The 25,623-nt window shown below is 41.0% G+C and overlaps 2 protein-coding genes across 9 annotated transcripts; one reads left to right on the forward strand and one right to left on the reverse strand.

Annotated features, from left to right (window-relative positions):
- Positions 1-1,391: 1,391 nt before the first annotated feature.
- c15h3orf80 (chromosome 15 C3orf80 homolog) lies at positions 1,392-2,410 on the forward strand. Its single transcript, XM_039654136.2, has one exon. The coding sequence runs from the start codon at positions 1,818-1,820 to the stop codon at positions 2,310-2,312; it is 495 nt and encodes a 164-aa protein (XP_039510070.1). The 5' UTR covers positions 1,392-1,817; the 3' UTR covers positions 2,313-2,410.
- A 9,596-nt stretch (positions 2,411-12,006) lies between these two features.
- Positions 12,007-24,337, reverse strand: LOC120464447 (fucolectin-5). Of its 8 annotated transcripts, XM_089120852.1 has the most exons (10): positions 24,299-24,336; positions 24,081-24,138; positions 18,870-18,916; positions 16,678-16,742; positions 16,138-16,420; positions 13,532-13,665; positions 13,414-13,446; positions 12,676-12,955; positions 12,380-12,516; positions 12,007-12,297 (listed from the first exon to the last, which is right to left on the reverse strand). In XM_089120852.1, the coding sequence occupies exons 3-10, from the start codon at positions 18,878-18,880 to the stop codon at positions 12,293-12,295; spliced, it is 948 nt and encodes a 315-aa protein (XP_088976978.1). In that variant the 5' UTR covers positions 18,881-18,916; positions 24,081-24,138; positions 24,299-24,336; the 3' UTR covers positions 12,007-12,292. The 8 variants fall into 8 exon arrangements, with proteins under 8 accessions (XP_088976978.1, XP_088976972.1, XP_088976974.1 ...); XM_089120846.1 differs by lacking the exon at positions 12,007-12,297 and having other exon boundaries at positions 12,369-12,516; positions 24,299-24,337; XM_089120848.1 differs by lacking the exon at positions 12,007-12,297 and having other exon boundaries at positions 12,369-12,516; positions 24,081-24,135; positions 24,299-24,334.
- Between the last annotated feature and the right edge of the window lie 1,286 nt (positions 24,338-25,623).

Below are 25,623 nucleotides of genomic sequence, written 5' to 3' on the forward strand. Positions count from 1 at the left end.
ATTTCTGTTGTACCTTCTAAAGGCATTGACGATGTAAAGTTGTGCTATCTGCGCGTTTTCGTCGATGGGCGTGTCCGTGGCGTCGATGATTCGCCATGAAACAGGAAGTTGTAGTAACTTGGCTGTAAATGCCCAGATCTACACGAAATTTTACACATTTGACAAGAGTCCCGCCCTGAACAAATCTACATGCCGACATTCACCCACATTCATAGCGCCACCTAGTGGCAAGAGGAAGTGACATTTAACGAAGCAGCCCCCGTCGCATGTTTGACCGACATGTACGAAATTTCTGTGGTACATCTACCATGTCCAGACGCACAGAAAAGTCTCTTGGAGCGATGCCCTAAACTCAACAGGAAGTCAGCCATTTCTAATTTTACCGCCATTTTTGGATGATTTACTCATTACGTACTTTAACTAACTCCTCCTAGGGCTTTAGTCGGATCGACATCTCATTTCTGATGTGCCTTCTAAAGGCATTGACGATGTAAAGTTGTGCTATCTGTGCGTTTTCGTCGATGGGCGTGTCCGTGGCGTCGAAGATTCGCCATGAAACAGGAAGTTGTAGTAACTTGGCTGTAAATGCCCAGATCTGCACGAAATTTTACACATTTGACAAGAGTCCCGCGTTGAACAAATCTACATGCCGACATTCACCCACAGTCATAGTGCCACCTGCTGGCAACAGGAAGTGACCTTTAACGAAGCAGCGTAGCAAATGCACAGCCGCACTGGCTGAGCTGCAGAATATGCAACGCAGCCGCCTCACACCCCGACGCGCTACAGGTGCGAGGGCCCGCCCATCGCTGCTTGCAGCTTTAATATTTTCATTGTGATATTTTTGAGGTTCTTGAAAACAACAATTTTATATTACAGTGTCCGGTTAAGCTTTAAGGTGTTACAGTGTAATTACACAAATAAGTACTGAGCAATATTAATTAACATGTAATTACTATTGGTTAGGGTTTGCTTTAGGGTTAGTGTTGTAATTATGTGTAATTTACTGTTATAGTACAGTCAGTACATGCAACGTGTAATAAAGATACCCAGTGTCCATGCTATACATATTATATCTTAGTATAATAACTTGCAATAGCACAGACAACTAGATTGGTTGCTAGGTGTTTGTTTACGGCACTTGTTAACCTCTAGATGGGATTTGAGGAATCATTAATGTACCTTGCACAAATGATTATGGGACAAATTGCCTTTAACACTTATAAAAACATTGCCTGAGGAATGATTAACAATAAAATAAGCAAACAGCACGGACACTGACCTGTAATTAGAAGAAGCTCCTAAAAACAATAGCATGCTGTTCATTTATATCAGTTAGTCCATACTAATCTGATTAGAGTGTAACATGAACTGTATAATGTAAAACGAAACATCTCATATGTTGATTGTTTGCCAGCAACAAAGGCTGACATGCGAGCGCATCAGGAGAAGTGTTTGGTTTGAGTTGGATCTGGCTATAATGGGTCCATTGAAACCCACAGAGAAACAGTGCCATGCATTTTTAATCAGACAGCTTCTGAGGTCGCTTTCTCCAGTCTGAGGATGTGAATTATGAGCACCTGTGGGACCAAACCGTCACAAAGACAATGACATTACCTCACGACAGGAAGACGTGGGATTTTCACTCCCAATAATTGATGTAAGTAAGACAGAGCACCAGAACTGGGGGCTCGTACGGGAATGTGCGCTGCGTGAAAAAACAAGTACAGAAGCAAATCTCTGGGATTACAGTATCTTCTCTGGTGGGCTGCCGCAGATAATTCCTTCATTGGACACATTGGTTGGATGGTGGAAGCATGAGGATGAGGGCATGGCTGAGCGTTGCGTGCGGGTTGATGAGCTTGTCCTGTGAGGCTGTGAGGAGTTGTGCAGAGATCCAGTGTGATGAAGATCAGCGGTGCTGCACTCAGAACAACAGCATCACGACGGTCCACTGCTGCAAACTCCCCCTGCACGCTTTCCTCCACAACCTGGACTGGGTCGTCCGGAAGCTGTCGGGACTGCTGATCCTGCTGTTGCTCTTCGTGGTGGGTTACTTCATCCAGCGCGTGGTGTGTCCACGTCCCCGCCGTCAGACACACGAGGAGCCGTCTCTTCTCCACGGACACGCGTCCCAGGACTCCCTCACAGGGGACTTCAGCTCGCCGGTGCTGCTGCTTCCCACTTACGACGAGGTCAAATATCTGCCCACATATGAGGAGATCATGATGGAGGGCAATAGAGACAGTCTGAGCTCGGAGGAGAGACGTACGACCTTGCAAACATCTAGAAGAGCCAGAAACTCACTATAACTGATTCTGGAACAGCTAATGCATTTATAATAATGTGTCCTGCTTGTCATTAGCAGCCTTTTTTCATTAAGGTTTGTCTCTTACAATGAATTTATTGTAATAACGGTCTCTAGACTGATCTATCGCATCCACACAAATATGCAAAAATGTGTTAGTAACTGATCTGAGCACATGTGCTTGTGTGTACAGTCTGCGGATTACAATTTTCATAAAATTGCGATTCTTGAAATGCCACATATTTTAGATGTATCCCCATTTTTTTTGTGGTTTAAATTCAACAAAAATTAAACATAAAAAGCTGGCCAAATATCCTTTATCAAAACACATGCTGGTCTTACTGTGCACGTTACAGGTATCAGAACCAATATAGAGAAGCACAGCTTATGAGACCATTGTTAGATTTTAAACGTAATTGTATAAAGTTTACTTTATTTTTCTCCCTGTTTACCAGCCACTCACTTTCATGTCTTTCACGAGAAATGGCTGAATTTATGTTCTGTAAATCCGACAGGCTCTGACTGCACACACACACAAAAAATGAAGCAATCAACTATTAATTATAAACTAATTTAAAACAAAATGCTTTTTACTTACATATATTTGTTAGATATTTTACAATCTAGTTACAGTAACAATTCACGAATATTTTGAATAAGAGATAACAATGTCAAATTTTGTGAGGCATCTGAAAAACCACAGACAGAAGTTGAAAATGAAATTGAGGACTGGACTTTATTCTGTTATGTTGTTTATTTGATAGGTGAACTGTCTTTGTAATGTTAAGTGAAGGAGAGCTAAACGGGAGATCCGCCTGCGAGTTCTTAAAGAGAAACACACTTTTCAGCTGAACATTATAAATCTCTATTTTTCTGCACTAAACTAGTGAATTTTCCCAAGATATTTTCAGAGATGATAAACAAGATGTTATAGAATAATAATTTAATAAAAACCCAATTTTGACTGACTTTCAGTCTACATTTAGACTTTAATGAAAACGTACCAGCGCAACATCTGACGGGTTTTCCCAGATCGCATCACATATTACTTCTAATTAGTACTGAAATTAACCAATAAAAGAAATAGTTCACTTAAAATTTTAAGTTCTATCATCATTTACTCACCCTCAAGTTGTTTCAAACCTGTGTGAGTTTATTTCTTCTGCTGAACACAAAATAAAATATTTTGTAGAATGTCTGTAACCAAACAGTTGATGGACCACATTGACTTCCATAGTATTTTTTCCTACAATGGAAGTCAATAAAAGTGTTGAGAAGCAGCTGAAATGCTATATTTTTCTTAAGTAAAAGTCTTAAGTATTTTTATTTTACTTTACCTTGGGAATTCAATGTTTACTGTGCAGCTGCGCATAACGGGGAGCACGCAAGATAAGACCGCCACAATAATTAAGAGCATTGATTAAGAACACATTTAACCAAAAACCTGTCTGTCTGTGTTTGGGCATCCTGTGTTCATTGGTTGTTTTCCCGCCACTCCTTAGTTGCCATGGACACCTTAATCAGCCATTGTATCACCTTAATCAGCTGTGTCTTGTTTCTTTGATTAGGTCGCTGTGCATTTAAGCCCTGTGTTTTTCCTGCTCAGTTGTTGTCGTCGCTGATGTTGATCTGGTTGTAATTTGTGCCGTACGAGAGATTTCCTAGTATTTTGAGTATTTCTGTAAGTTTGAGTTTGATTATTAAATAGTGCTGCAAATTAGAGATGGGCAAATGAAGCCTCCCCAGATAGCAAACTGACATTGAATCAACGTGGAAATATGACATAGAAACAACGTTGATCTGACATTGTTTTGCTCATCGATTTAACGTTGAACCAACGTCAGACGCGTCATTCTTTCAAAACTAACGGAAAATCAACTTGAAATCAACGCGTTGTTTCAACGTTATGAAAGCAAACCAATTTTCGATTTTCATTTAGCTTTGAAGAATGCCGCGTCCGACGTTGGTTCAACGTTAATTCGATGAGCAAAATCAACGTTGTTTCAATGTCATAAGAGACGTCGTTTCCACGTTGATTCAATGTCAGTTTGCTGTCTGGGTCATGAAGCACGAAGGCTTTCCCCTGATTGTTCTGGGAAAAGATTCAAAGCTTCGAGTGTTGAAAACAGTGCCATCTGTTGTTTAGAAAAAATAAAGCTGCCATAACCTTGTGAAAGAAGCTTTGTTGGACGAAACAGCCACCATGATTTCCCTAATTAGTTTCATGTTATATACACAAATAAAAGTTTAAAAGTGCTTCTGTGTGAGTGTGTTGATTTTTTTCTGTGATAAAATCATTTACCCATTAAATTGTGGGTGTCAGTAGGATTATCAATATGATTTACACATATATGAATTGCACATGGCAAATATTTAATTTTCCTGAAATAATTGCATTCTTCCTATTAATTATATGACTGGATATTTACAAATGTAATTGGATAAGTCTGAATGAAAACTCACTCATAAATTAAGATCTTGATCAGGACAAGCTTTCTCGTGCCTTATCCCCTTCCCCGATCATTGAGTGTTTCTTTCCACACAAGCCTCAATGCGCAGACAAAGGCACGCCTGCCCGGTGGGGGAGCTCGTGAAAACTTTGAGGTGTTTTTGGAGTGGGTGATGGCTACCTGTGAGTCCCAGTTCACCAATGGCCACCTGAGCTCTCTGCCAAGATGGTCGATGAGCCTCCAGCCAAGATGGCCCCGCCACACCTGAAACTCCAGTCCCCATCCCCGTCCAGAGTTCAGAGAAGACTCCATTAACAAATTTACCAAACGGGCAGCTCTAGTAGTAATGAAAAGATCTATCTGTCATGGAAACTAGCACGCATAAACCGTCATTTAACAATTTAATAATCAATTAAAAAAGTTTATGTATACCTGTATGATATTAGGCTGTGGCCACATTGGACCAGCAGTTTGGAAAATGGATGGCCGGATGATTCAGCTGCGGCGCCATCTTCTGGTCAGGGGCGCAGATACATTCGATGTGCGACTCTCACAGTACTTTATGGGTATTCTCTCGCAGTTGAGCGCACATCAGTTGTACACTTGTTATTGCGATCAGGGTCGTATTATCGCAAGACCACAATCTTGGGGCCCACGTGATCGGGGGCCTCTATTCAACGTTTTTTGTATTAAGTACAAAGGCTTAAAGAGGAGCGGGAAAGAGATCTTCTGCAAAAGATCCCAAATAAACAGGATATTTCAAATCTTCCTCAGCTGTTGGATTATCCAGTCAACGGTCTGGATTTGGAGACAGTGCCATTAATGACTGCAGCTAATTCGAGTACAAACAGTGCATCTACTGGTACAAGTAGATGCAAGTTAGTCCCCGGGCTACTTGAACCCCAATAATAGGGTGTTCAACCCAGAGCAAGAGGGCAAGCTGCAGTCCTATCTTAAAAGAGCAGCTTGGTTTGAGCCCTAAAGAGGTCAGTGTGAAAAAAGCAGGGGAACACAAAATTAAACTATCCTACTTTCACTCATGAACACAATACAGAACTACATACAATTAAACATGAATACAAAATACACACAAACCAAGATGATTACCAAGATAAAATATAAAAAAATTCTGTTTCATTATATAAATGTTCCATGTGCTCAGGTACACAGGCTTGCATACCAGCTTGCAGTGAGATTTCACTGCAAATGCCCTGCCTCCTGGGAGAAAAAGGAGATGGCAGGGAAGGACTGGCTCACATCATTTCTCCAGCGTGCCACCTCCCTGTCCATCCGCCACCCCCAAGCCACCAGCATGCAGCGCACAACAAGTTTTAATGTAAACAATGTGAACTTCTACAACAATCTGCAGATGGTGCTGGATCGCCACAAATTCACGGCAAAGGATATTTGGAACGTGGACGAGACAGGTAGGCTATAATCATGAAACTCATGTTAAAGGGTTAGTTCACCCAAAAATGAAAATTCTGTCAGTATTTCCTCACCCTCATGTTGTTCCAACCCCGTAAGACCTTCGTTCATCTTCGGAACACAAATTAAGATATTTAAGATATTAAGATCGCTCCTGCATACAGTCCATAGGCTTCTTGAGGGACTGGCTCTTGCTGTCCTCGAAAAGTCATTAAAGACATCGTTAAAATAGTCCAAGTGACTACATGGGCTCAATCTTAAGTTTATCAAATGACGAGAACACTTTTGTGCACAAAAAAACAACAAAAATAACGACTTTATTTCTACTATTGGTTTATTTCTCCCTCTGCGCGAGTCAGGTTACTAGTTTAATAGCGTAAGCTTCTGTTATTGTACGTCACACGCATCACACACACATGACCAGCGTCGGCCAATAGTGAGCCTACGTGTGACGTAGCTTTACGCAATCACACTACGTTAACTGACTACAGGCTCATGGAGAAGGAAGTGAATAGTTGAAATAAAGTCGTTATTTTTGTTTGTTTTTTGCGCACAAAAGTGTTCTCGTCGTTTGATAAACTTAAGATTGAGCCCCTGTAGTCACTTGGACTATTTTAACGATGTCTTTAATGACTTTTCGAGGACAGCAAGAGCCAGTCCCTCAAGAAGCCTATGGACTGTATGCAGGAGCGATCTTAATATCTTAAATATCTTAATTTGTGTTCCGAAGATGAACGAAGGTCTTACGGGTTTGGAACAACATGAGGGCGAGTAAATACTGACAGAATTTTCATTTTTGGGTGAACTAACCCTTTAATAAATGGATACATAAATAATTAAATAAATAACTAAAGTACGTCAATAAATAAATAAATACAAGTCTTAATATACATATGTGCTAAAGTTAATTTAAAATATAACATTTTATTCAACTTTTAATTAATTTTTGTAGGTATTACCACCGTGCAGGTTCTGGGCAGAGTGATAGCGGCCACAGGAGAGAGGCAAGTAGGAGCAATGACTTCAGGGGAGAGGGGGGCATTAGTTACCATTGCCTTCGCGGGTAACGCACAGGGAAACCATGTCCCCCCATTTTTCATATTCCCAAGGAAAAAATACAAGGACCACTTTGTCAGGGATGGTCCCGCTGGCTCCACTGGGTCTGCAAATGGATCTGGGTGGATGCAAGAGGCAGATTTTTTGCTGTTCCTTCAGCATTTTGCCAATCACACTCGTGTGTCCAAGGAGTCTATGCTGCTTCTGTTGCTGGACAACCACCACTCCCACATTTCTGTAGCAGCAATAGACTTCTGCAGGGCACACGGGATTGTGATGTTGTCCTTCCCACCTCACTGTTTCCACCACCTCCAGCCTCTGGATCGAAGTGTGTTTGGTCCACTCAAACACTACGTGAGTGCTGCTGCAGACCTGTGGATGAAAAACCATCCAGGCCAGCATATGACAATTTATGATATCCCCTCCCTGGTGGCAACAGCACTACCCCTGGCAGCAACAATGAGTAACCTGGTGGCTGGGTTTAACTGCACCGGGATCTGGCCCTTGAATCCGAAGGTCTTCGATAAGGATGCATTTGCCCCTTCATTTGTGACAGATCGTCATCCTCCTCCTCCACCTCCTCCCCCATCACACAGTGCAGACCAGGTGACGCAGCAGGTCCATCCCGGGAATGTGTCGACCCGTGGCCCCACCTCGCCACACTATTTCAATTTTCTGAATTTTCTGAAATTCTCTTAAATATTAAATAAATCAACATAGTAAAAAGATGAATATGACTTGATTTTACTTTCAATTCCTTCTACATTCTCCAAGGTATTGACATTAACATTTTTCATAACTCCATGTAGGACGTTTCTGTCCATAAATGAAAGCACTGTGGCAGTAGTAATGCAATATTTAGAAAATGTACTCTTGAACTCTTGATACTCAAGTACTTTTAAAAATCAAGTACTTCAGTACTTTTACTTAAGTAGCCATCTGACTGTAGTACTTTTACTTGTACTTGAGTAAAATTTAAAAGTAATAAAGCTGTGTACTCTGTCCGCCTCTGACCACAATCCAACATGTCCAAAATGACGCCACCAGTGTTTCGTTTCCCATGTAAAAAGATGACAGAAGTGAGACAGCAGCCATCAATCCTGTAATATCAAGTTCAATGTACAGCTCCCATCCAGCAGACTGAGGTGAAATAAATGAACAATGCAGGCATATTGGACTAAAATGGGCCCAGAATCGTGCCAAAACTAAAATGTAAGTTTTGCAGGATCAGAAAGACAATTCAGACACCAAAGAGGTACTTTTCAAAAATACGTCAATAACCAGTTTGTCTCAAGGGAATGGTTATATTAAAATATGCTCTCTCAAGGGGGACCGTGTTTTATTGCGCTTGCAGGTTATTTTGGACAAAGCAATAACCACTCCGCACTGACAGAAGGCTTTAATGACTGGAAAAATGTAAGATGCAGATCCTTGTGTAAACATAAGGGTTCGGATGACTATAAGGCGGCAATGATGGTTTTGTTCACCGCCGTAATGGAGACAGATTCAGCAAATACACAACAAATTTCACAGTAAACATATCGAAAGATATGGCAATGCTGATCGAGGAAAGCCTTCATATCTTTCCTCAAATACTTGTTTGGAAATCATTGAACTTAGATGGTGCCAGGTGCCATGGTGCTGTAGCAAGAGCTCTTCCATGTGCTGTCTGTTTTACGTTTGTTGTTGTCTTTGACACGCTTGCCACGAGACACTTCTGAGGATTCGTGAGGAAATTTCTGGATTGTCATCTGTTAATACTGGTCTGAGGTGTGCTGATTTCAATGCGTGCCCCACTCGAGGCAAGCGAGGCCAGGAGTCGGGTCGCGGAGGTCGGGAGCATGAGATGACATAAGATGGTCATCTCATGCCCAAGCAATCTAAGCTTTGAACCTGAACAATGCCAAAATTTAGAAATCACTTGTGAACATGGCAAATGATGCTCAGAGGAATATCCCAAATCATGGTGAAACAAGAGAGCTTAACAGAAAAATAAAGAATCTAGAGAATGTGTTTTTGTGGAATAACATACTCCAACTATTCCAGGGAACAAGCACTGCTCTTCGGACAGTTGATTTGGATTTATGTAATGCTGTTGATTTGGTTGGTTCATTGAGGGGTCATGTGGTAAGCTTACGTGATTCATTTGACGCCTTTGAGAATGAGGCAAAAATATGTCTCCAACAGTGTTGCAACAGTAACAATGGACACACAGAGACAAAAACAGAAACATGCAGATGAACCAACAGAACACGAGACGGCTGGACAGTCTACTCAGAAGTCAGAACAGCTGTGTTCGTCACCGTAATGGGCTATATGCACAGCTGCACTACTTCCTGAACTTCAGCCAGCTCTTTGTTTCCTGTCTGCCATTATTGGGCAAAATTGATTAATTCAGGTGTGTCTGATTATTGTTGCCATGACTACTGAGGTCAGGCACACCTGAATTAATCAATATGTCCAATAATGGCAGACAGGAAACAAGGAGCTGGCTGAAATTCAGGAAGTAGTGAAGCTGTGCATAAAACCAATTGACTGACAAATAGAGTCATATCGGACTCTTTAAGAGACATTCGGATTATTGAATAAAATTCAATCCATTTCCCAGCAAGGTCTTTGTGCATCCACAGCTAAGCTTCAAGAGAAATATTTTGATCTGGAGAAAGATTTTGTCAATGAAGTGTGCCAGTGTTGTGTTCTTCTGTGCATATCAGCCAGAAGGTGGCGCTAGTGGTTCATGTTATGTGTATGCTGAGAAGAGTTAGAGAGTCTGAAGCATTCCACCTGCTGCTGCTTGCACTGTTCTGTTATGCTATTTGGTTAATCAAAGAATTCTTTATTTTAGAACGCCTCTGCATTGCTTCTTATCAAGGATATAAATTGGCAACGAGGTACTTTATTCTGGAAGATGGCATGTTTCTACTTTTTGCAATGTCCTGGAGAACCAGCTATACTATTTTGACACGTGACTATGGATGTTCCAGAATTATTTGCTTGTTGATGGTGATTCTGGAGATGCATGGCTGATCGAGCGCAAACGAGCACTGCTTCTACATTGTATGGGGACTGAAGGCCAGAGATTGTTTTATACCTTGTCGAATCAAAGTGATTCAATGGAAGATGGTATTGGCGCTCTAATTTGCGACCTTGTCCTCCTCGATGGAACAATGTGGCTGGGCACCATGTTTTCAAGAAACGCGTTCAGGCACCAGAAGAAACTGTAATTCAGTACTTAGCTGCCCGACTTAGCGGCTACTTGTGACTGCAGCTACTCTGGACAAAATGTTGCTTGATCAGTTGGTGGAGAATGTGTCGAGTCATCGGATTCGTGAGAGATCTTTTGGAGTATGAATTGACTCTTGAAAAAGCCATTACTATTGCCTCTAAAACAGAGGCTGCTTGTGAACAAGCTCAATTATTGTCAAATACTCGTCCAGTTCCTGTGCAAGTGATATTTGCAAAGCATATTATCTGTCACGTGATTGACAGATTGTGTTAAAGATATAAAAGATTGAATGACGCGTAATTTTCTTTTATTAAATCCAGACAAGACAGAGGTAATACTTATCGGTTCTAAAATCCATCCACAAAACCTTTCGCAGCACGACTTTAACATATTAGGATGCCCTGTTACTTTATCTGCTACAGTTAAAGACCTGGGTGTTACATTAGACTGTAACCTGTCTTTTGAAAAGCATATTTCATATGTTACAAAAACAACCTTTTTCCACCTTAGAAACATTGCTAAGCTACGTAACATGCTATCTGTCTCTGATGCAGAAAAGTTAAGTTCATGCATTCATGACCTCGAGACTAGATTACTGTAATGCTTTATTAGGCGGTTGTCCTGCATCCTCAATAAACAAGCTACAGTTAGTACAAAATGCAGCTGCTAGAGTTCTTACTAGATCAAGAAAATATGATCATATAACACCGATTCTGTCAACACTTCATTGGTTACCTATAAAGTTCCGTATTAATTACAAGGTATTGCTTTTGACTTATAAAGCTCTAAATGGTTCAGCTCCAGTCTATTTAACGGATCTTCTATCGCCCTACAATCCATCGCGCTCTTTAAGATCACTACATTCGAGGCTTCTGGTCATTTCCTAGGATATCCAGATCCACCAAAGGAGGGAGAGCATTTTCACATTTAGCTCCGAAGCTCTGGAATAGCCTTCCTGATATTGTTTGTTGCTCAGACTCACTCTCCCAGTTTAAAGCTAGACTAAAGACACATTTATTTAGCCTGGCATACATATAAAATTTTTTTTTATCTTACAGTTACTTTTTCGTTTTTCAGTGCTGTAACTGGTATTATTAAGGCAGAAGAGAAGATCATGTGCGCTCCGCACAGCTTCTCTTGAGCTGAGCCAGAGCGATCTCACGCCAGAGTACCAAAGAATTTAGTAAGAACATGGACGTAATTTGAAATCTGAAACTTTGTTTCATATCAATAGTAACAAAGCACAAAGACTGGTGTGATTTATCGGATGGCATGCATGCTACAATGTTCCATTCATTCATCAAGTGAAAACAGGATGACTAGATTAATCGATTCTTGGGATTTAAGAATCGATATCGGATGGTAAAAATGAGAATCGATTAAAATCGAAAAATCTATATTTTTTACCCAGCCCTAAATTCTTTACTGTGTTACCAGCACCTCAACCCTATGGGTAGCTATGCAACACTATACCCATAATTATAAATATCCAAATGAGCCTCTCATTTTTTGGACCCAGAAACATACAATACAACATGCAATGCTGTAGTAATTTATTGACGTAGAAAGGAGAAAGAAACAAAGATGATTAAATACACAAAGCCCTTGATCAAACTGGGGTTAAGAATCAGGTGCATTTTAAAAACCATTTCAAACCTTTACTAAATAAACACTGAAAATGATAATTTATCTTAAGGATAAAAGGTGGATAGGTAAAATGAAAACAATGAAAAAAGAGCCATATTAGAATAGCTCAAAGAAAATGTAGTTTGGTATTTTGCTTGTAGGATCAGTGGACTGTGGTGTAACATCCTCTCATTCCACTTAATCTGGCAATGAAATCAGAAAACCATTATTAATGCAACATGTCTACACACCATCTCTCTCTCTCTCTCTCCTTTTATTGCTCACCTGAAAACACCTCAACCTCACACAGTGTGAGATGTTCATTGCGCCCAGGAATATAAATGTTGACATATCGCCCCTTAATAGGCGTGAACTGAAATGTTTTTGTCTCTCCAAATGGGATAGACACTACAGTCACAGCCCTGTGAAGACAGAGAAATAGAGATGGGCGTATAAAAACGGCAAGAAGCATATTAAATATAATTCTGTCAAAGGCAAGTTTGCATTAAAATGATTTGTTCAAAGTAATGTTATCTTATTTACTCATTTTCTAACCACCACCAGAGAGAGGCAATACTTACAGCTCATTATTGTTGCCATTATTTTCCAGGCTGTTGCCGATACGGATCTGAGCTCCATTTATCCTCTCTGGGCAACAATCTCCACGATTAGTGATGCTGACCCTGGTTACCTTGTAGACTACCCCCAGGTCAACTCTCCACCAGGGGTCTCTGTCCGCATTAGTCGCACTGCATGACGCCAGATTGAAAATTGAATTCCTGTTTCCATCGACAGCATTCTGAGCGACTGCTTGAGGGTATGTGGAAGACTGAACAGCTTTGGCTCCAAGAGCAAGATTCCCTGTTTAACATCAAATAATAAACAATAACTTTTTACTTTACTGTGCTAAAGTATAATCCCAATAAAATGGGCAAAATAATAGCTAAGCTGTAATACTATTTTTTCACAAATCAATATGTCCATGTAATTATTTATTTGTTTTAAATGACTGTCCAATCACCCTTAAATGTTTGTCTTGCTATGATTATTTTTTTCTTCAAAGAAGCTTTACGTTTATCACAAGCAAGTTCATAAAATATTTCAAAACAAATCAATATTTTGTGTCCAAAATGATTTCTTTTGTGTCCGGAATGATTTATTTTGTGGCTAAGTAGCCATGTAATAAACTGAGTTCTTGATTACCCTGTCTGGTTTTATTTTGATGTACATTATCCCTTATTGGTAATCAAATGTTCGGTAAGAATATTATATATATTTCAACGTTACTGACAACATTGAAAGTAATAAAGAGCACTCACTTGCACCACAAAGGTACGATGGTGAGTCCATTACTGTTAATAAAATAATAAGTTATACACACATTAATAAGTACAGTATACACAAATTCTATCCCAGTCGTCGCTTTCTGTCCCTTACCTGCAAACACCTCGACTTCACACAGTGTGAGGATTTCATCATTACCAGGTAAAAAAATGTTGACATATCGACCATTAACAGAATCAAATGAAAATGTTTCTGTGCCATCGGGAGCAGTGAGAATAGTTGCAACCCTGCAAATACATAAATAACTGTGTTAAAAGGCTACGCAATACAATGCACATGTCTAACAATTCAACTCAGCTTCTTCCACTTATCCGGGGCCGGGTCGCGGGGGCTGCAGTCTAAGCAGAGATGCCCAGACTTCCCTCTCCCTAGACACTTCCTCCAGCTCTTCTGGGGTGACACAGAGGCGTTCCCAGGCCAGCCGGGAGACATAGTCCCTCCAGCGTGTCCTAGGTCTTCCCCGGGGCCTCCGCCCAGTGGGATGTGCCCGGAACACCTCCCCAGGGAGGCGTCCAGGAGGCATCCGGACCAGATGCCTGAGCCACCTCAGCTGACCCCTCTCGATGTGGAGGAGCAGCGGCTCTACTCTGAGCTCCTCCCGAGTGACCGAGCTTCTCACCCTATCTCTAAGGGATCGCCCAGCCACGCTGCGGGGAAAGCTCATTTCAGCCGCCTGTATCCGGGATCTTGTCCTTTCGGTCATCACCCAAAGCTCATGACCATAGGTGAGTGTAGGAACGTAGATTGACCAGTAAATTGAGAGCTTTGCCTTACGGCTCAGCTCCTTCTTCACCACAACAGACCGGTACATCGACCGCATTACTGCAGAAGCTGCACCGATCCGTCTGTCAATCTCCCGTTCCATCCTTCCCTCACTCGTCAACAAAACCCCAAGGTCCTTAAACTCCTCCACTTGAGAAAGGATTTCTCCACCAACCTGAAGTGAGCAAGCCACCCTTTTCCGACTGAGGACCATGGCCTCGGATTTGGAGGTGCTGATTTTCATCCCAGCCGCTTCACACTCGGCTGCAAACCTCCCCAGTGCATGCTGAAGGTCCTGGTGTGAAGAGGCCAACATGACAACAGAGACGAAATAGCGTGGTCCCCAAACCTGACACCCTCCGGTCCCTGGCTGTGCCTAGAAATTCTGTCCATAAAAGTTATGACCAGAACCAGCGACAAAGGGCAGCCCAGCCGGAGTCCAACATGCACCGGGAAGAAGTCTGACTTACTACCGGCAATGCGAACCAAGCTCCTGCTTCAGTCATACAGGGGCTGGACAGCCCTAAGCAAAGGACTTAACTTAGCCCATACTACCGCAGCACCCTCCACAGGCCGCCTCGGGGGACACAGTCGAATGCCTTCTCCAAATCCACAAAGCACATGTGGACTGGTTGGGCAAACTCCCATGAAACCTCCAGCACCCTGTAGAGAGTATAGAGCTGGTCTAGTGTTCCACGGCCTGGACGAAAACCGCACTGTTCCTCCTGAATCCGAGGTTCCACTATCGGCTGTATTCTCCTCTCCAGTACCCTGGCATAGACTTGGGCAGGGAGGCTGAGAAGTGTGATCCCCCTGTAGTTGGAACACACCCTCCGGTCCCCCTTCTTAAAAAGAGCAACCACTACCCCGGTCTGCCATCCCAGCAGCTCAGCTGTATTGAAATCAAAAGGTTTTTTATAGCACTGCTACAAGAAACAAATATATAATCACAATCTGAATAAAATGTTGAAGTACATCTCCATGGCTGTGGCGATCTTCGGCTGTATTGCCCTAGAGTGTCACTAGACAGCGCTCCACCCCTGCACTGCCTTCCCTGGGACTGTTCACAGCATGCACATACCCTGAACTGATTTCGCACACACCTGTTTCCACTGATGACCCTCTCACCTGCATCGAGTTCCTCGCGCACCTCCACACTCATTTATACCTCATCCTCAGGCCATGTCCACACGGACACGGGTATTTTTATAACCGTGACTTTTTTTACGCGGTTCGGCCGTTCGTCCACACGGAAACGCAGTATCAGGACACTGAAACCGAACATTTTTGAAAACCCCTGCCAGGGTGAGTATTTTCTGAAACGCCGGTTGCAGTGTTGTCGTGTAGACAGTGAAACCGGAGTTTTTGCAGCGCTGACGGCTTCTGATTGGCTAACGTGGCTTTACGGTTAGGTTTATATCGCCGCCTGCTGGTGTTGCATGCTCTTGACAGCGCTTGATAGCGTGTTTTTGCGTTTTTATGCGGACAGAGGTTTTTTTTTAAACGCAGGAGGGAAAAACTCGGTTATAAAAATACCCGTGTCCGTGTGGACAAGGCCTCACTGTCAATGTTTTCGGAGTCGTGGTTTACTGTTGTGGACGTCACCAAGCTTTTCCGAGTAGTCCTGTCTGTGTGTCTGACCATCGCCTGTTTCCTGAATTCCGTTTCGTCTGCCGCCTGCCTCTGTCTTCCCGCCTGGTTATCGGACTCTGAGTATTGCCTTGTGCCATGTGCTATCTGCTATCTGTGACCATAGCCTGACTACCCTGTAAATAAATTCACAATGCGTTTGGATCTACCTGTCTCTGGTTGTTCATGACAGTGGCTCGCTGAATGATTGGTTTGTGGAGGAGGTACAATTTTTCCTCTTGTTTAATTAAACCAGATTGAACTTAATAAACATGGGAAGATGACAGAACAACTGAAACACTTCTTACAGCTCATTGTTGTTTCCGTTGTTGTCCAGCTTGGTACCAACACGAATCTGAGCTCCTCTAAGCCGCTCTTTGCAGCAGTCTCCACGATTAGTGATGGTAACGTTGCTTACACTGTAGACATTTCCAAGGTCAACTCTCCACCATGGATTAAACTCAGTTTTAGTGTGAGTGCACGATTCCTTCTTGTAATCCGAGTCTCTGTTTCCATCGATTGCATGTTGAGCATCTCCCTGTGGGTGGCCTAAGGAGGACTGCACTGCCATGCCATTAAGAGCAAGATTCCCTGTTCAATATATGAAATCGATTATAAAAAGGATAAGACAGGTTCAAAGCTTTACAAATAAATATAAATAAAATCACATTTTCAATTTCCATATTTCAGTATATAATTTTAATAAATGAATCTGATCAAAATGTAATGCTCAAAATGTAATACATGGTTAGAGAAATTTAAATCCAGGCATTTTTACTTATATTATATTATATATACATGTTTGTATTTCTATATATATATATTTGTATATATTGTTCTAAACATACCTTTGGAATCAGCGACGCATTTCCCAGTAAAAAGTGCTAGAAACAAAACCACACGTACTGCCATCCTGATAAAAGACAAAACATTACATCTCAGCATCCGAAGGAATCATTTCTGCTCATTTAAACAAAGAAACAAAGAAATTGCTATTGTAATGATAAAGTAGTATAGGAGACCCCCATGACTTAAAGTCAGTGTAATGTGACTAACCTGCCTTCTAATCTTTGGATTTTAAATGCATTTTCTGAGTTTGCTCTATTTTTATCTTCTACGCCCATGATACTAAAGCCTAGTTCACACTACATGATTTTAAGCCCGATTTGCAAATCGTTGAGCTCGCCGAAAGTTCACGGTGCTATCGTGTGAAATTTGCGGGGGATTAGCGGGTGATGAACGCTTGCCAATCTGTTAATATGAAAGAGCCAACAACTATAGGGATGCATTGGGATTAAGTCCCTGCTGGACCCAACGCAAATCTCACGGGAGTGGGCGGTTTGAACTTTGCTGCAGGCGGGAATGGGCGGCAAAAAAACCCAAAAAACTGCGGGATCGGGATAAATTTAAAAATACTCACATTTCACTCACAGATAATCACATTTTGAAAATCTTATAAGATGTAAAAAATCCTTTGGTGTGTACCCAGCATAAATATTAATAAATTATGTGGAAAAGAACCTCAAACGAGGTATTTACAGGACAGAACCGCAAGGCAAGCCTGACATTATTGTGTGTTTTGTCTTTCTGTGTTCTCCGAGGCTAGCTGCTTTTAGACAGGCTTTCTCCACATTTACTCCAGGACCAATAAAGCCTATGCCGGAATACTTCAATAGCTAAAATCAAAGCAGTTGAAGTCTAAAGAAACGCGCGGTATCCTAAGCGTTAGATGTCCCCGAAAGCCTAGCCAGGCTACTACCCAGATAGCAAACTGACATTGAATCAACGTGGAAATATGACATCGAAACAACGTTGATCTGACATTGTTTTGCTCATCGAATTAACGTTGAACCAACGTCAGAGGCGTCATTCTTTCAAAACTAACGGAAAATCAACTTGAAATCAACGCGTTGTTTCAACGTTATGAAAGCAAACCAATTTTCGATTTCATTTAGCTTTGAAGAACGCCGCGTCTGACGTTGGTTCAACGTTAATTCGATGAGCAAATCAACGTTGTTTCAATGTCATGAGAGACGTCGTTTCCACGTTGATTCAATGTCAGTTTGCTGTCTGGGTATTCATCTTCCTGATCAGTGCGTCAGAATACATGCAGGCCATGGAAACTAACAACCCCATGAATCTCTGCATTGAAAATCAATGCATCTCGATTATTGTGTGGGATTAAATTCTCAGAGTTTTGCGAGTACGGGTGGGAGTGGACATACATTTTGCGGAAGCGGGCGGGAGTGTAACACATACGTTGCGGAAGTGAGCGGTAATGATCAGAATTTCAGCGTGCGCAGGCAGGAGCGGGATGAAGAAAACAACAACGCATCAAAGACGCTCACAGACGCCTCGCAGACGCGTCGCCGAGCCCAGAAAAATATCTAGCATGCTACAGTACATAACCAGAGCGGTCGCACGACTCAACCTCACTTCATTTGTGATTTTTCGTGACAAAACGTGGTTTGTAGACAATATAGAATCGTTTGGTGAGAGTGGTTGTCAACTGGTGTAGTGCGTTACCTCCTGTTATGGATCAATAATGTTGCATTGTGTGGTGTGAACAGCTCAACAACTCGAACACTCCTGATTTCACTGAGAGCAAGTCATGTAGTGTGAACCGCACAGTTAGACAACATCATAACTTTTGAACAAATATTAATATAGGGAAAAAACTGAATACTGTACTTTTCAAAATTGCCTCTACTGTAATTGGTGGAGTCTTGATATACGATGTTTAATGTGATCAGCATCATGAGGCAACAGGTTTGGCTCTTGAAAAAGTTTTATTTTTCAAGACCAAATGGTTCAAAAGTTAGGACGATTTTAATGTAAAATGGTCCTGGACACTCCAAAGTCTGTCCAATTACTTTTCTTTACCATCAGTACAAGTGTGTCATATTTAATATTTTTTCTACTTATGTGGTTCATTTGGCTGCCATTGACTCCCAGTAGGGAAAAATAATAAGAAAACTAATGGATTCCAATTGTAATGTTACTCCGGTGTAGAGAGAGAATGCATAAACATTCAACTCACCTGTAATTCATCTCAACCTCGCAGAAGACCTTCACAATTCAGCAGTTCTGCTTTTAAACAAAATATTACATTTTTATATAAACAACAAATAGCATCATTAATATGTGTTCATCATATAAACAATTGCTATATTTGTGTTTTATCCAATATATTATTAATATGATAAATATTTTGCCCTGTCAAAATATTTCAAACCAAAAATGTGCTATTAAACAAAGATATGAATATTAATACGAACCAGCAGTCTGAAGATGGTCTAGTTGAATAATATTGTGCTCAGAAATTATGCTCTATTTATTGATGAATTAAGGCCCTCCCAACCAAATAAGTTAATTTGATATCTGTAAATAAATGGGCCCATTACAAAAGAGTGCCCATTTTAGTAAGCTGTAACCCTAACCTTTACATGTCCTCTGACAATATTAGTCTTGGTTAAACACAAAGATAATTGTATATAAATTAAACCCTCTCAACGCTAAAGGAATTATAGAATACAGTATGCTGGGTGTTTTTTTTTTTTTTTTTTTTTGGGAAACATTATAACTTATATAACTAGGGCTCAGTGTGTGTGGTGGAGGGGAGGGGGGGGGGCTGTCATTAATCACCTTAATTACACACTTTTTAAATTAAATTTGTTTTATCTATTGAATAGAAAGACTTAATAAATGTGAATGAAGTTAACCATTTTAAGATTTACACATAAAAACACACTATTCAGTTATTGCATCTGCAGAAATGGCTTGTTACACACATTTCCCCTGTGTGTTATATCAATATTTATGACATGTCGACTGTCGGACTTCTTGTCTCATAGATAGATTGTCTCTTTTGTACTTTTTTAACACAACAACCTGACAAACGCTTGTGTTTTTTTGCACAATAATAAATTGCATTTAGTAATTAGGAGCTTTCGCACCGGAGAAACCTTTTCATAGATCCTAGCAGAGCTGAATGATTGTAGAAAATAATCTAATTGCGTTTTTTTTAACCGCGATTCTGATTGCGATTTAATATGCGAAAAACTCATCTCAGGCGATCCTGAGAACCTGGCCTGAATACATGTTCAAAGTTCCCACCACTCCCAATGTATTAATATTAATAAAAAAAAAAAAACTAAATTTCCACAATAATTCATTAAAATGTACTGGGTTTTTTTTTTTTGAGCCATAACATTCTGTATTAGACCGGCATCATGAAACATCCACTCACCGTTGTAGCCTATATACCTTGACAAGGAAAGTGTGTGGTGCTGTTATACTCATTAGAAATTCACGTTGCTCTTTAAAGAGCCCCTATCATGGATTTTTGAAAATGACTGTTCATATGGTGTGGACTATAGCTCTAAGGGAATGAAAACATCCTGCAAAGATTTATATCTGAAAGTGCACCGTATATAAAGTTATTGTCTTTCAAAAGTGAGAGTCGACTCTGAGTCTATGAAATGAATCGTTAGCTGTTACATCGTGACGTAGAGACATATTGGCCACGCCCAGTTACTGCGCGCGCAGACGGAAGTCTAGATAGAAACATTCAAATACTTCATCATAGCATCCCCAGATAGCAAACTGACATTGAATCAACGTGGAAATATGACATCGAAACAACGTTGATCTGACATGGTTTTGCTCATCGAATTAACGTTGAACCAACGTCAGACGCGTCATTCTTTCAAAACTAACGGAAAATCAACTTGAAATCAACGCGTTGTTTCAACGTTATGAAAGCAAACCAATTTTCGATTTTCATTTAGCTTTGAAGAATGCCGCGTCTGACGTTGGTTCAACGTTAATTCGATGAGCAAAATCAACGTTGTTTCAATGTCATGAGAGACGTCGTTTCCACGTTGATTCAATGTCAGTTTGCTGTCTGGGTGATGCCGAGAAGACGCTGTGTTCGACAATGCAAAGATAGTTCAGCCACTTTGTTTTCATTGTCCAGGGACGAGCATGTGAAGAATCGGTGGTTAGAGTTCATATTTGCAACGATACCACAACAGTATAGCCCGATTGTGTTCTCATCATTTTAATGACGAATCGGTTGTTCCTGAAGGAGGGCTCAGTAACTTACTTACTCAGTGTATATGGATCAGCTTCCTCCTCCGAATCACAACCTGTAAGTATTATTAATAATTGTTGCTTTTGTGGGTTTTGAACGGTTTTCTAGCGTTGGGGCGCGAGGAGCATAGACTGTAAAAAGGCGATGAGGGAAGGCGCAATAAGTATGTGTGTGCGCGCGTGTGTGTGTAAGTTACGCTCAGCGCAGCTTCTAGGTCTCCAATGTCAATTTTTTTTAAATATGTGAAATGTTTGTCGCTGTTATTGGAGTTGTCATAAAGAATAGAGCGTCTTGTAGTACGGCAGTGCTTTATCAATATGTTTATTCGTTATGCTAACAAACAATAACTGACTGGGTCTGTCATGTGACCAATCACCGCCGATTAGCGTCAAGCAAAGGAGTGGTTTGGAAAAATGAGTCCTTGTACGAATCATTTGGGAGTCGGTGAGCAAATCAGTTAAAAATAAATGCATATTATACAAATAAAGTGTTTTTTTATCCTTGCATGCATGTTAAACTGTTTTTGGGAACTCTTAAAACAAAAATAGGAACATTTCAAATGCTATGATAGGGGCTCTTTAATTTGTATCTTTATTCTATTGTATTTATTTGTGTTATTACTTGTAATTTGATCATTTCTTTTTGTTTTACCGACTGGTTAACTTTTCTTTATTTAAAATTACTCATCAAAATACAAACAACTAAAAATTAAGTCAGGAATCTTGGTGTGTCAGACCTTAGTTTCAGTAGTCATGTCAAAACAATAACTATATCAGCATACTATCATCTGAAAAATATTGCAAGAATATTGCTTTGTTTCCAGTCAAGACTTAGAGAAACTTGTGCATGCTTTCATCACCAGCAGGGTGGATTACTGTAATGGCCTCCTCACTGGCCTTCCCAAAAAGACCATAAGACAGTTGCAGCTCCTACAGAACGCTGCTGCCAGGATTCTGAGCAGGACCAGAAAATATGAACACATCACACCAGTCCTCAGGTCTTTACACTGGCTGCCAGTTACATTTAGGATTGATTTTAAAGTATTATTACTGGTATATAAATCATTCAATGGGTTAGGACCTCAATACATTGCAGATATGCTCACTACATATAAACCCAACAGATCACTCAGATCATTAGGATCACATCAGCTAGAAATACCAAGGGTTCACTCTAAGCATGGAGAGTCTGCTTTTAGCTATTATGCTGAACCAGCTTCCAGAAGAGATCAGGTGTGCTCCTACAGTACTCACATTCAAATCCAGACTCAAAACACATCTGTTTAGCTGTGCATTTACTGAATGAGCACTGTGCCACTGTTCGTCCGACTGTTTTATTTCCTTTTTTATTCTAATGTGTTTTAATTAGGGCCCGAGCACTAACAGTGCGAGGACCCTATTGAAACTGTTAGGGTTATTTTTTTTTTCTTTCTGCAAAGTAAGCGCCATTTTCGGGGCCGCAACATGCTCAAAAACTCACCAAATTTGGCACGCATGTCAGGACTGGTGAAAAATGTCGTATTTTGTGGGTTTCGCGGATGGGCGTGGCAAAATGGCACGCTAGCGCCACCTAGAAAATTGGAAAAAATTAGCCCCTCGTCCACGTTCAACCTACATGCACGAAATTTGGTGGGGACGTGTATCATATCAAGATGCACAAAAAAGCCTCAAGAACCCATACCCTAAACTCGACAGGAAGTCCGCCATTTTGAATTTGGCGGCCATTTTTGGACGATTTACACACTCTGTACTTTAACGAACTCCTCCTAGGGAATTAGTTGGATCGACTTCACATTTCTGCTGTGCCTTCCAAAGGCATTGACGATGTAAAGTTGTGCTATCTGCGCGTTTTCGTCGATGGGCGTGTCCGTGGCGTCGATGATTCACCATGAAACAGGAAGTTGTAGTAACTTGGCTGTAAAAGCCCAGATATGCATGAAATTTTACACATTTGACAAGAGTCCCGCCCTGAACAAATCTACATGCCGACATTCACCCTAAGTCATAGCGCCACCTGCTGGCAACAGGAAGTTACCTTTAACGAAGCAGCCCCCACTGCATGTTTGACCGACATGTACGAAATTTTTGTGGTACATCTACCATGTCCAGACGCACAGAAAAGTCTCTTAGAGCGATGCCCTAAAATCAACAGGAAGTCGGCCATTTCTAATTTTACCGCCATTTTTGGATGATTTACTCATTACGTACTTTAACGAACTCCTCCTAGGGATTTAGTCGGATCGACTTCACATTTCTGCTGTGCCTTCTAAAGGCATTGATGATGTAAAGTTGTGCTATCTGCGCGTTTTCGTCGATGGGCGTGTCCGTGGCGTCGATGATTCGCCATGAAACAGGAAGTTGTAGTAACTTGGCTGTAAAAGCCCAGATATGCATGAAATTTTACACCTTTGACAAGAGTCCCGCCCTGAACAAATCTACATGCCGACATTCACCCACAGTCATAGCGCCACCTCCTGGCAACAGGAAGTGACCTTTAACGAAGGAGCGTAGCAAATGCACAGCCGCACTGGCTGAGCTGCAGAAAATGCAACACGGCCGCCTCACACCCCAACGTGCTACAGGTGCGAGGGCCCGCCCATCGCTGCTTGCAGCTTTAATTATTCTTATTTATTTTGATTATTTTCCTTATGTAAAGCACTTTGAATTACCATTGTGTATGAAATGTGCTATATAAATAAACTTGCCTTGCCTTGTCTGTTGGTCTACTGTACATGGATGACTGAATGTTTATTTCTTCTGGATTTGTAATGATATTTTGTTGTGCTTAAGTAATTGCTATACAAATTATTAATTTCCTTGTTTGAGATTCCTTAGATTTCGTTTTGTTTTGAGAAATGGAGGTACTGTAATGAAATATACAACCAGACATAAGATCATTTTAGAGTGTTGGAAAGTATTAAGTGATCAGTGTTATTTAATGCTATTTAGAATAATTAGCAATAAACACTATTGGCATGTATCTTTACCATCTCTACAAGTGTGCCAAATTGTATAATTTTCCTACTTTCGTTCATATGGCTGCCATTGACTCCCATTGGGGGAAAATAATTTTCTATTATTATTATTATATTATTCTAAAAACATTTTTCTAATGTTACTCTGGTGTAGAGAGAGAGTGCATAAACCTTCAACTCACCTGGAATTTGTCAATGTATCACCCTCACAGAAGACCTTCACAATTCAGCAGTTATCTGCTTTTAAACAAAATAACAACTTCTATATAAACTGTAAACAATGAATTACTATATATATTTTTTTTTATTCAATATCTTATTCATATAAGGAATATTATCCCCATTCAAAACCAAAAATGTGCTATTAAACATAGGTATAGATATAAATATTAATACGAACCAGCAGTTTGAAGATGGTCTAGTTGAATAATATTGTGCTCAGAAATGATGCTCTATTTATAGTTGAATTAAGGTCCTCCCAACCAAATCTGCTATCTGTAAAATTACCTAAAGGCCCTCCAAACCAAATACCTTAATCTGCTATCTGTAAAATAAACATCAAATGGACCCATTACTGTCAGGGTTATGTTTGTTTTTGAACTATTTCCCTGTTCTAGGGTCTGTACGTCGCTAACTCAGTTAGCTGGATTAGATTGTTGACGATTTGGTGTGATCTTGGTTTGCTTGGTTCTTCTACGCTCATCCTGGATTTGCTGTCATAGAAACATGTGTGTAAGCTTAACCCTCTGGGGTCTAAGGTGTTTTTGGGGTCCTTGAGACGTTTTTTACATGCCCTGACATTTGTGCTTTTTTCAGTTGCTCATAAACATATTAATGGCACAGGTGAAATTACACTCTATTTAGCACAAACAGGGCTACCATAATATGTGAGCAACATGTGCACATATTTGTATTTTTGAGAGAATATTGTTTATGCATGGTTATATATTAAATGTTCGATTCTGAGTCAGGCTTTAAAAACGGCACAAACCACGTGCATTGCTCTGCAGATTTTTTGCAAATGGCACTTTCCTTTACACTATTAGAGACATAGCTGGCAACTCTTACGCATTGGCCGTGAGACACCCGCATTTGATTGGTTTCACATGCCCCGATTTCTCACACTGAAATGTCAACCCGGTCGATGTAAAAAAAAATGTCAAAATGTTACACACACTCGGTCTCTTTCTCTCTCACACATATGTAGGCTAGGTATAAACTCTTTAGAATTGTAATGATTCGTGCTTTATTTTTTAAAGTTTGTGAGTAAGAATCGTGAAGAAAAAAAAACACCTTATTTTGGGGATTATTTATATTCCCTTCGACGTTAACACCTATGGGTCAGTCAAATGCCTGAAAGATGAGTTTATCTATTGATCTACCTGTTGAGCCACTCGTGATCCACTAGTTATACCGCAAATTAGTTAAAAATCTCCCGTAATCTATAGCGAGCGAGCATGCTTGCGAGACTGGGGATTGTGCTCCAAACTGCATAGAGCGAGCGAGAGACTTTGCGTGAGCTGAGCAGAGCACCACCACCTGAACCCCCCCCTCCCGAGCTGCCGGCTCCGCCCTCCCCTCCCGAGCTGCCGGCTCCGCCCACCCCTCCCAAGCTGCCGGCTCCGCCCACCCCTCCCGAGCTGCCGGCTCCGCCCACCCCTCCCAATCTGCCGGCTCCGCCCACCCCTCCCAAGCTGCCGGCTCCGCCCACCCCTCCCAAGCTGC

Source organism: Pimephales promelas, chromosome 16 (assembly GCF_988280905.1).
Source record: "Pimephales promelas chromosome 16, fPimPro1.hap1.1, whole genome shotgun sequence".
Lineage (NCBI taxonomy): Eukaryota > Metazoa > Chordata > Actinopteri > Cypriniformes > Leuciscidae > Pimephales > Pimephales promelas.